The sequence below is a fragment of the Helicoverpa armigera genome, chromosome 7 (assembly GCF_030705265.1).
Source record: "Helicoverpa armigera isolate CAAS_96S chromosome 7, ASM3070526v1, whole genome shotgun sequence".
Taxonomy (NCBI): domain Eukaryota; kingdom Metazoa; phylum Arthropoda; class Insecta; order Lepidoptera; family Noctuidae; genus Helicoverpa; species Helicoverpa armigera.
In genome coordinates, this window is record NC_087126.1 from 2,297,664 (window position 1) to 2,309,465 (window position 11,802).

General features: G+C 33.8%; 1 protein-coding gene across 2 annotated transcripts in view; it reads left to right on the top strand.

The window, feature by feature from the left end:
- The window catches only part of LOC110382435 (spondin-2), a 49,164-nt gene extending 43,290 nt beyond the window's left edge, over positions 1-5,874 (top strand). For both annotated transcript variants that reach the window (XM_021343038.3, XM_021343039.3), the window contains exons 6-8: positions 1,841-2,061; positions 3,174-3,358; positions 4,543-5,874. In XM_021343038.3, coding sequence (XP_021198713.1) covers positions 1,841-2,061; positions 3,174-3,358; positions 4,543-4,754 — 618 coding nt within the window. In that variant the 3' untranslated portion in view covers positions 4,755-5,874. The remainder of the gene's footprint in view (positions 1-1,840; positions 2,062-3,173; positions 3,359-4,542) is intronic.
- Positions 5,875-11,802: the final 5,928 nt, after the last annotated feature.

Below are 11,802 nucleotides of genomic sequence, written 5' to 3' on the forward strand. Positions count from 1 at the left end.
AAATGATAATTAATTGTTCCACTAAAGTCATCATTTTTGACATAATGTTCAAAAAATAATTTAGATGGCACCGTTTTAAATTTGGCTGAGAACTATTAATTTTCCTTTCATCAAGGTAATAATTATAATTGGATTTTGATGTGGCACGGCAAACTGACAAACACTATTGAAATGTCTATCGAAAAATTACACTACGTGTTAAAATATGGTGAATTACGGAAAATACACAACTCCATCTGTTGAAATAATAATCCTCTATAAAGAATGTATTGTAATTTATTGTCATTTACCACCTCACTCCTTTGACAAATTTGATGTATTTTATTTACCACAGATTACCACAGATGGAGCTACTTTAACCTTGGCTAAACAAAATGTTCATATTTTTTTTTTCTTCCAAAGTTACTTATGAGGGTGTGATTTTCTGTGTAAAGGTTAATAATAGACCGATCAACTAATATAAGTACAACATTCAAATGTACAGTTTTGACGAACAGATTGCGTGTCGTAATATTTTACATCTTGAATTCACAAAATTAATCATATCTTTTGATAGAGTGAATCGATTTCGATGAAACAAAAACTAAATAATACCCCAAGTTACGTAGAATTTTTGTATATAAGCATTGTCTGCATTGGATTCGTAGATTTTACGTGAATCCCGAACGAACAAACAGACAAACAGACAAAAATTACAAAAATGATGGAAATGGGTTTTGTTAGTTATCCTTTAACTTGCTGGCTATTTTTTTTGTCAATTTCTTCAATGTACAAAAATTACTTTTCTACAGATTTATTATATGTATAGATAAGCTACGGGTAAGTATACTAACATGTCAACCTGGATTTGGATAGACCGCAATGAAGGATGTACATAGGTTTAATTAATTAGAATATTTAATGATTGAATATGAGATTCGATGTAAATAAGGAATAGAAAAAATCAGGAGGACCAGTTGACAAAGTCTAGAAGTACTTAACTCAAAATTTTAAATTCATCTAATGTAATGAGTATTAGTTTAAACCTAAAAAGAAGAAAACGAAAAAGTCCTTCATAGTGCAAGAAAACCCGTAGGATTCTTTGATGTTTCATATTTTTAATTTTATGTTTCAATGCCGGTGCACCGCAAAAACTTATTAGCAATATCTGAAATTACTTTTCAAGCACGAAAGAAAATTATTGAATTGAATAAAAATAAACTTTTTTATTTCATATAAATTCCAAGTAATGAGCTTTTCAGACTTTCCACAAAGTTTTGTTTAGTTAGTTTAGATGTTTTTATAAAATTCAATTTGTTTTAAGGTTATTTCGACCTGTATTTATTTACGCCTCGCTCATATAATTAGTTTAAGACAACAAAGTTTGTTCCAATAATAAATTCAAAGATAAATATTATTTTATCTTTCAAATAATTATTATTTGTGGAACATATTTTTACCTGACCTAACCGAACTATTCTCTTTGAGCATTTTATAATTTACTTTATTTTTAATTCTATTAAACACGTTTCATTCTACATAAATATCTATCCATATTGAACTAGAAACGATAGTCACTTGTTTGCATAGCACAAACTTGTCCATAACCTTCGCCCAAATTGTTCGCTGCCCTATGCTATTCTTATCATGGGAAGTCATCAAATAACTCTTTACGTTATGGGTGCAGGATAAAGTAGCTTCAGACTCTTACTGTCTAAAACCCCACCGTGTTCTTTCCGAAGTCCTTTGCTTACCAGGGCCCTGTTAACTCTCGCGAACAATCCTATAGACCCAGTGGCCATCAGGTACCACACCTCTTCACACTTTCATCCACACGCACTAAAACCAGCCTCAATTTCAGTTACGCGAATACGAGCTCTCCGAAGTATTTCACCGCAACACCGACGACAGGAGATACGATGTTCTACAGCTAGACAAGATGAACCATAACAACATAGATGTGCTGGATGGTAACAGGGCCCTGTCCATTGCTGAAGAAGTGGAGCGACAAGAACAGGCGCCGAGGATATACTCTGAGGGATCCATGACCACGTCTGATGGAGCTTATTCGTATTATTCTTTGTAAGTAACAATATTGTGATGTACCCAACTGTTTTACTCGTTGTTTGTATGATTTTAAAGTAGGGGGTCTTGCTGAGCTATCAGTATCAATTCGGTCTACTAGATAAAAAGTATCGTATGACAAAAAATCATCGTCACACAAAAATCCTTGGGTCTTATTTTATACTAAGTACCTTCTATCCTTGATTTTAGCACTTATATACATTTTAATGCCATAATAATAGGGCTTAGTAACACACTTATCTACGAAGTAACGTGATTTTTTTTAGATCCTCACTTACACTTTTTTTGGATCCATCACATCAATTGTCAACTAAGGATTTTTCTAAATAATTTATTAGCTGTCTAGCTCGGTCCACACATGATTTATTACCACTTCGACGTTACTATAATAGATACGTAATACCTAAAGTACAAGTACAAGTAAAGAACATGATTGTGTTCAAGCTTCAAGTACGGGTAGTGTAAATGAATTGGTACAAAACTTCGAATCACGACATCCATTAGTCGTACACAGTACAATATAATTCAGTACACTTGTGCACTAACTCAATGATCCAGTTAGTCTACAGTCAAAGTCTGCACGAGTTATTGTACTAACCACAGCTAAAATAATCGAGCGAATTCCCAACGACTGTCGTTGCACAATTTGTTATATTTGCATCTATAATGGATTGCAATGTAAAAGTACTTGAATATTTATGTTCAAATGCACTGCCTTTTGCAGCCAATCAGATGTTTTGATTATATTTTGTTATTTTTAGTAGGTACCTTTGGTATTTGCAGTATTGCTTTACAAAAGTAATTATTTATTTTGATTTAGCAAAATTTCGGCTTCAATGAGAGTACTTTCACATTAGCGGATTTTGTCGCATGCAGAAAGACCGAGCGTATCTACAACAGCCAAATTAAGCGTGAAAAAAACTATTCCCGGTAGCATCTTTTGAACTAGTGCACTCGTAAAATCCGCGCATCACAAGCAGAAAAACGGCTATGACGCTGCAAAAATTACATTCAAACTCAAACAACAAAACACGATCACTTCACAAAGAAAACAACCATTAACTCAACTATCAATTTTTCAACAAAAATCTAACAGCACTCTTCTTCAGAACGAACGCGACATCGAGTACGACCGAAGAGCCGCGCTCGGCTAACGAGCTCCCGACGTCGGCGCCGGCAGCCAGTGAGAGGTCAGCTCTTCGGAGCCTGGCTAGGAGGTACCGGGCGCGGAGGAGGCGTAAGCTGCGCGCTGATAATACTGATCCCGCTGAGCGGAGGAAGCGGAAAAGAGCTAGTGAGTTGTTTTTGGTACTAGAGAGGTTCTAAAAGGAGGTTCTTAATTTGAATATTTGTGTTTTTTTATGTCTGTTCGTGGGTAACTGGCCATTTTGTAGATGTTTTGAAAGAGTATACTTTTTACAGGTTTACTGTGTGATTTTGTGGATATTCATTTTAGAGATCATCATCCTCCTGTCTTTAGCTTGTTTCGTTTGAGGTTGGCACAGCTTTTATTGTATGTTGCTTACATGTGTTCATTTCTCGTACCGAAATGTATAATCGGACATTGTCCATATTTTTATTTTAGTTTGGCGATATAAGCTTTGGCGTCCTCCAAAAAGTGAAATAAACTACGACGGTTACAATATAACAAGAATTCATGTTCCCATTCCTTAGCTTTTAGTATTTTATTCTTTGTAAAAGTTTTCTGTTTTCGGACGCGAAGGTAATGTAGCCAGCCAGATTTAAACAGATTTTCTCCGAAGTAACTTAACATTTCCGAGAAATGAAATCAAAAACCTTCCTTTGAAGTAAAGGTTACTTCATTTTTTTTCGCTTCATTTAAAATTCACAAGATTCGCCGAATTTACTTTCGACTATATAAATCTTATTCGACACCTAGTATTTAGCAAGAAAAAATATTGGCACTAAGTAACATTCATGTCCGCGCATAATCTTCTTAGAGAAACATAAAAGAAAATGAAAGTAGGCTGGTCTTAAACATACGCATCTTGACTCGACCTTACTTAACCTCAGGTCACTGCCTTCCTAATCCTCTCTCGTTGACTTAATATCATATATCTCCACACAACCTTGACTGTTTCGACGCACATTCAGATCATTTAACTTCTGAAATATGGCAGAGGTCGCCTTCCCTTATAACCATTTGTAATCCGCAAAGAAGCTCGAATTACTTGTCTTCATAAAATATTCTTATTGCGCTAATGGATTTAGAGATATACGTGTAACTTTATTTATTTTTACTTAGCTTGCTCCAGAATTTGTTTAGCTGAATTATCATAATTTAATTTTGTTGAATTTATTTATTGGTTATACAGCCCAAAATATAATTTCCAGTTTAAAGCCATGTTTCTAAATAGTTCATGCAATAGGTATTAAAACTTGGAACTGTGTTTATTTTGGCTGTTGCAAAATTGACTTGCAAGGGTAAGTGTCGCTAATTGGAAATGTATTCTCCAGGACTGTTAGACTGCCGGGTATCAGAATGGAGTGAATGGAGCCCATGCCGCAGCGACGGCGGCTGCGTAGGTTCAGCTATGCGTACGCGCCGAATTATAAGACGACAGCGGCCGGGAGGTGCGCCGTGTCCGCCCACGGCGCTTTCACGGTGGTGCGCGACCAACTGCACAGCGCAGCAGACGCACGAAGACTGGCGAAATAATCTCACGTAATTCTGTATTTGAATGATTCTGTTTTCGAATTTTGAATTATTTTCTTTTGTGCCAGGGTTTGGAGGCAGTGTTTGAATTTAGAAGGTTGATAGATCACAATGGAGAAGTATCCGGTGGCCATCTTTGAACAGGGACTTATTTGACTGTTGTTCGAATGTTGGTTCAAATATTGGCTTCAAACTATGAAGTGAGCAAAGAAGGCACAACTCTTTATTAGTGGCCAGATTCTAATACATATTTTAACTTTCCTTTAATCTATTTATGATGACTGTTTATTATTTAACATCTGTGTCTGTCCGTCCAAGTATAATTTTGTTTCGAATTCCATTCAATAATTTCGCATTTCAATTTTCTTTCGGATGTAAAGTGCGTGGGGTGTAAAAATATAATAAAAATGTTGTATAAAATAAAAATAGTAAGAGATGACTGTCAGTGTTGGGAAATAATAGATAGTGTTCGATTCATTAACGCTGTACCTAATTATGCTTTTTCCAATTTTGTTTGTTGGTCAATTATCGTTAAGAGTGACTAAGATTTAGGATAAGAAAGTCACACGGCGTTACTTCATTACTGAATTTGTTTGGAAAAAGCTTCAGCAAATTATAAAAAAAAATTGTAAACAAAATATTCTTCCAAATTAGATATGTTAGAATAAAGCTTTCCAATCTCTTAGAATCTTACAGAATTATTTTTAAAAACTATAATATGAATTATTACAGATTTTTGCTCTAGTACAAAATGATGTCGTGTCTTATGCTATTAAAAATAAAATAAAGAAAATAATAGTATTATAATTTGTATTTATCAATAATCAATTTTCCATAACCTTTTCACTATAACTACTCATAGATCCCTGACAATACTTTGGGAGTTTATAATAGAAAAAAATACATATCGTTTACTTAAGTGTTTAAACTTTGTGACAGTAATCCAATAAAAGTGTAGCAATTATTTTAGTGTTAAATGGATCCAAAGATGCAGCTTTTATTTTTCATACAAATAAATAATGTAAAAACTTTTAATGAACAAATAAAATTAAACAGATTATTGAAAAACCTATATGGACTTTTTGAAATAAGTCTTTGGCTAGAGTGCGAGTTAACAAGGTTAAAAAAAACAAAACGTCAAAATATACAGCTAATTGAATTATTTCCATTTTTTTATTGTTCAGTATCCGTGAGTGATTGACTTCGTTTATACGACTAAAAGTAATAAAGACAAATTAAGTTACACCAAAATTAATACTAGATACTATCTACCTAATTTGGTACCTATGGTCATTCTCGCAACTACAATGTTTAACTTGGAAGCTCGCACTAAAAAGGTCTGTTTATTTTTATTAACCACTAAAGTATTAATTAAGTCTGTACTTAGATAAGTATTAAATAGATATTCACAAAGCCTTCTGTGAGACTATGAATTTAATTTGTAATTGATTTTCATTAAAAACATTGAAAATACAGTGCTTAGTAGATGTTGTATAGTGCCATTCATAAAAACAAAGTGGAGAGAAAAAGTGTAAAAATTTGATTTTTTGGATGAACGGAGAAATGCTCTTAGTTTTGGATAAACTGCACTTTTTCTTCATAAAAATGCGACTATAATTAGCATTTCTGTTAAACCAAAATAGCGGAGATTCATATAAGTGAAACTCTTTAGCAATTTGCTTTGAATGCCAAAGAATTATATTATACTTAATTTTGAACTTACAGAAGTTTTTCCAAGATCAATTCATACATCGGTAATCAATTTAGTTCTAAATCCGATTTTCTAACTTTGTGAAAGGTTTTTTGTCTGCTCAAACTAAAACTAAAAATTAAAAATGTGTGAGTTGATCTTATAATTAGGCAAAGAAAAAAAATGTTGTCAACACCTAGTTAATAAATAAAGCTATAGTTTAACTGTAAAATAGAGCCAAAAAGCTGAAAGTGTTAACCCTAGCGTAATACTCGGAATATGTGTATTTTTTACAATGTAAATTATTCTGATTTCAGTAATAAAACATCTTGAATAAAATGTAGTTGTTTTATTTTTATTGTTGCCTTTGACGGGGGGAAAGACGGGTTTAAATAGGTCAATCTCTTGACTTATGGACTGAAGCTCAAAGACTGCATTTTTCTGTAGCGAGCTCTCGTAAAATAAATTTCGTTGTTGTGGTTTTCCACGAAATAGACAGCGATGTTTTGTAGTTCCAACCGCCTTTGATCTGGAGAGATTTTTATGGAAGTATTTTTGTCTAAGAGTTTTAAAAGATATATCCGCAACAATATTTTAAAGTTTACAGATATAAGTCAGATTCCAGGAATATTTAAGAAATAACACTTGAAAAGTTTCTTTCTGCTACCTAATTACATGCACCTATAAATCATTCATAGTTTGTAAGTAGCAGAAATAAAATGAAAATTCTAAGCAGCCAGTATTAATTTAATAAATTGGTAAAGAACATCAGCTCGGCTCAGCTCGTATCGATCTGTTGCTAGCTACCGCTATAATATAAAAAATCAAATGACTTTCCATCATGCCGTGTAAGGAAAGAGGAAGCTAAGCGGAAATGATGCACCCCACTACCTTATTTTAGGTGCACCGTTAGCCGAAAATACTGAAAATAAACTATTAGTGTAAATATTGTAATGCAATCAAAATAATAACAGTCAATATGTCGTGAGTATGAGCATAGTACGTCTCAAACAAATACTAAGATTATCATTCAAAAGATACAAATAAATACATCTACCTTGACTCCAAGTTGACCTAAATAAAATAATATTTAGTCAACTAGAATTTGCACATCGACGATCATAAAATAACAGAATGGAATAATATTCTGTGCAAAAGAATCAGGGCATGAATGCACTTTAAAGGAAAGATAGAAAGAAATAAGAAAATAAAAATGTCGTTCAGAATATAGGTCAGAACTCAGGTAAGTACGCTTCTAGCTTGTTACTTTCTATTATTACTATTGAAAATGATAAATTGTTATCTTTATAAGATTTTATATAATGACCAACTTCTGACCATTTTATATAGTACCTACACATCATATTGTGCCTAACTCACTCAGTATTCTTAGTGTTTTTTTCTCTTATTTAGTACCTGCATACCTGCCTAAAATCGAACTTCCATGTAAAATTGGTCCAATATCATGGCTTTGTGTGTGTGAGTATGTACAAAATGTAGTTTTGTTAAACTTCTCTATCTATGGTATTATCCGTATACAAATTATGGGTTTTTAGAAAAAAAAAGTTAGTTTCATAGATTACCTTATGCCTGGGAAAGACAGTTCTATCCGGGTGCAGGAAGTAGGTAGAGGGTACCAGTCATCTATACTAATATTATAAAGAGGAAAACTTTGTTTGTTTGTTTAGTTGTAATGGATAAACTCAAAAACTACAGGACCGATTTTAAATATTCTTTCACCATTAGAAAGCTATATTATCTGCGAGTAATATAGGCTATAATTTAAACCGGTGCGGGCTGTAGCTCCCACGGGACACGGGTGAAACCGCGGGAAAACGGCTAGCTAAGTAATAAAGGTAAGGACAGCCGTGTTACAGGCGATAAGCAACAAAATTAAGAACCAAGCCCAAATAAAAACAAAACACAATCTGAACAATGTACAATTGTACATACTTGTCCAAGCACAGGAAACTTTGTACATTTTTACAAACGAACTTCACCTGAGTGACACAGTCTGAATTACACTCGTTCTTATAAAACGAAACTGGCTCTTTAAAAAAAAATATCTTCATTTGTGAAGGATAATTGCCCCATTCTAACACAACATTAACCTTCCAACTTTTAATAGGCTTTTTACTCTGTGGAATAAAACGTAACGTATTTTTGTTACATTTTTACCAGACTTTTTTTGCTAGAAGGAAAAATTGCTGGCGTTTTTTTTTTTATTATGAAAACTTTTTGCATACGTATAGAAATTGTGAGCGGGAAAGGTTTAATGAGGGTAGAACGAAGTTTGTGATCTACAAGAGAAGTACAGTCAGCATAAAAGTTATGTACACAGGGTAAAATAAAATTAAGAGATTATATTTTTCCTTTTAATATGAAAATTAATCCCATCTTATTTTCAAAATATAAAAGCTATAAATAAACTTCTAACACATACAGATTAGTAGTATCATTTCTAAAGAAAGTCTCGAATTTCCAAAATCAACACGTTTAATAAATTTTTAAAAACAAAAACATTGAAACCCAGTTTCACTTTATTAAAATCACATATTGTCACCCAAATACCTAATTAGCTGAAAGTTGTTGGCATATTTTTCGCAACGGCCGTAGTCCATAAAATTGGGTCGCCTAATTACTTTCCGTGGCAAAACTGAGAGCTCTTCAACGGGTAATTAGGACTACGATAATAGAGGTAATAAACTGACCTTCTATAAGATAAAATAGTGAAAATATAAATACTGTAAATAAATAATGAACACTTTAAAATTGGGTTAGATAAGAGTGCGTTAAGTATTAAAATTCTATATAATAAGCAAGAATATTTATTGTCTGTTTGTTTGTACCCCAAAAGCTGTGAAATAACCGTTGTGAAAATCAATTTCACTGTTGGGAAGCACTATCTCCGGGTGACACACAGTGGGAATATTTTTATCAGGGTAAAGCAAAAAGTTTCCATAAGACGTGGCTGAAACCGTGGGAAATAGTTACTGATATCATAAGGAAATATGTATTGTAGATAAGCTACGTCAATTTCTCCCTTTACCTGAGCGCTGTCTACGCTTGGCTTAGTCTTTTATCATAAACGAACTTTAATAGCATATACGTATCTGGGGCTGCTAAATGACTATTACTTAATGAGACTCGTAAAACATTAAATTTATGCAAACTAAACAATATAACTGTGATATAACCAAGGCACATAGTTACATAGTCTAACCCTGTCTAACCCTATCCTATCCCTACTTCAAAATATAACAATTTTAAGCCACAAAAGTACACCAATCCACGTAGATTGATACTCTAAGTTCATATCTCGAAGGTAATAGAGCGTGAATCCTAGATAAGTGATAGATTGAAGCAATTGATTCGAGTGCGACTCATAACTGAGACAGTGCGACGAACCGGAGACTGATTCAGAGATATTGATGCACAGCGTTTGAAACTTGAAAATGGATTTCTTAGGAGATTTTAGGTTGTATTTGAGTGATAAATATTATGAAGATATGGGATAAGTGAGATTAAAAGATTGTGTTAGGAGTTTATAGTACAGATTATTTTTTGAAATTTTAATGTAAGACTTATTACTAATTTGTATTTTTTATGACACTAGGCCGTAAATAGTTATAAGTTATAATAGTGCATAAGAGAGTACATAAGAGAGTACATAAAAGAGTACATAAGAGAGTACATAAGAGAAGTACGTAAGAGAGTATATAAGAGAGTACATAAGAGGAGTACGTAAGAGAGTATATAAGAGAGTACATAAGAGGAGTACATAAGAGGAGTACGTAAGAGAGTATATAAGAGAGTACATAAGAGGAGTACATAAGAGAGTACATAATAGGAGTACCTTGAAGACTTTTTTTAATGCATTTTACAGACACAATCGACTTCTCGATACATACACACAATTAACCTACCGACTTTAAGTTTTCTCGATCACAATCATAGCTATGCCCGAAACACAAGAAAAACTATAAAATGACCTATTCTGTTAAGTAGGATTTCCATTATTATGAACATCAAAACAATATGAAAAAGCACCATTTCCTTAAAGGAAATAGTCTTAATCTAGGTGAGTAGGCAGCATTAATAGCTCTGTCCAACTTTTTACTAGCAGACGCATTCAAACAATTTTAATACCCAACCCAGAGGAAATTCAACCCTATGTCGTAGGTGCAAGGTTGATATTCCTTTGTAGTTGTACATTTCAAGTTTTGTTCTGTATAATAGTATTTTCAAGAAGAGTTCGTTACGCAGATAGAATCTTTAATTTCCTACGTTAGCGCCAATGTCAGGAGTTTTACAAAAGGTCTCTTGTATCGAATGTCGTGTCGTTAGCAATTGTGAATAAATTAGCTTTGCAAAGGGTTCGGCTTTTGTTTGCGAAGGATTAGGAGAAAGGTTTTGGGTGATGACGTGATCTATTGATGCGATTGATAGTAGGTTTTTGGAGGATTAGGAAATGTTATCATGAAACAATATAAGATAAGAAGAAGATTTTTACTCTCTTTCTTAAATCCATGATATTGTGAATAGTTTACGTGGTAATGGTATGCATGCCTTAGCACACAAAACCCTTTGAACTTCATCATCTCCCAAGTCTTTTTCCCAACTATGTTGGGTTCGGCTTCCAGTCTAACCGAATTCAGCTGAGTACCAGCGCTTTTCAAGCGACTGCCTATCTGAGCTCCTCGGCAAAGTTACCCAGACAACCCAAAACCCTTTGAACCTGAAATCTTGAAACATACTTTTAACCAATTTAAAAGTTGTTTATATTTATTAACCTTATTATAAGCACCATTTTCTATACTTACTCAATATTGTGTGTGACCCCTATCACCAACGATCATACAACAACCTATTACTTATTAAAAAAACAAAGCCACCTCACCACAGAATCGCTCACGAGTTTAAAAATTTCTCAACGATCAAAAGTTCGCCGGTGTTGAATGCAAAAAGATAAGGAAAGATACACGACCGGATGCTACTTCCTGCGACCGTTTGAACATCGAACGTTATTCATGGCCAGAGCCCACAACGAGAACTCGCATTCACGAGATACATGACGAAACTTCGCAGAAATTGGCAGGAGTTTGTAGGGGGGACTTGTAGGCGGTCGTTTTTGGGATAATTCCTGTTTTTTAAGCATTATTGTTGTTGTCTTGAAATAGTTATTTAAGGTCCATTTATTGAGTGATGGTTAGATACTAGGCTGGATGCTACTTCCTGCGACCGTTTGAATATCGAACGTTACCTATTCATGGCCAGAGCCCACAACGAGAACTCGCATTCACGAGATACATGACGAAACTTCGCAGAAATTGGCAGGAGTTTGTAGGGGGGACTTGTGGCAGCTGTTTTC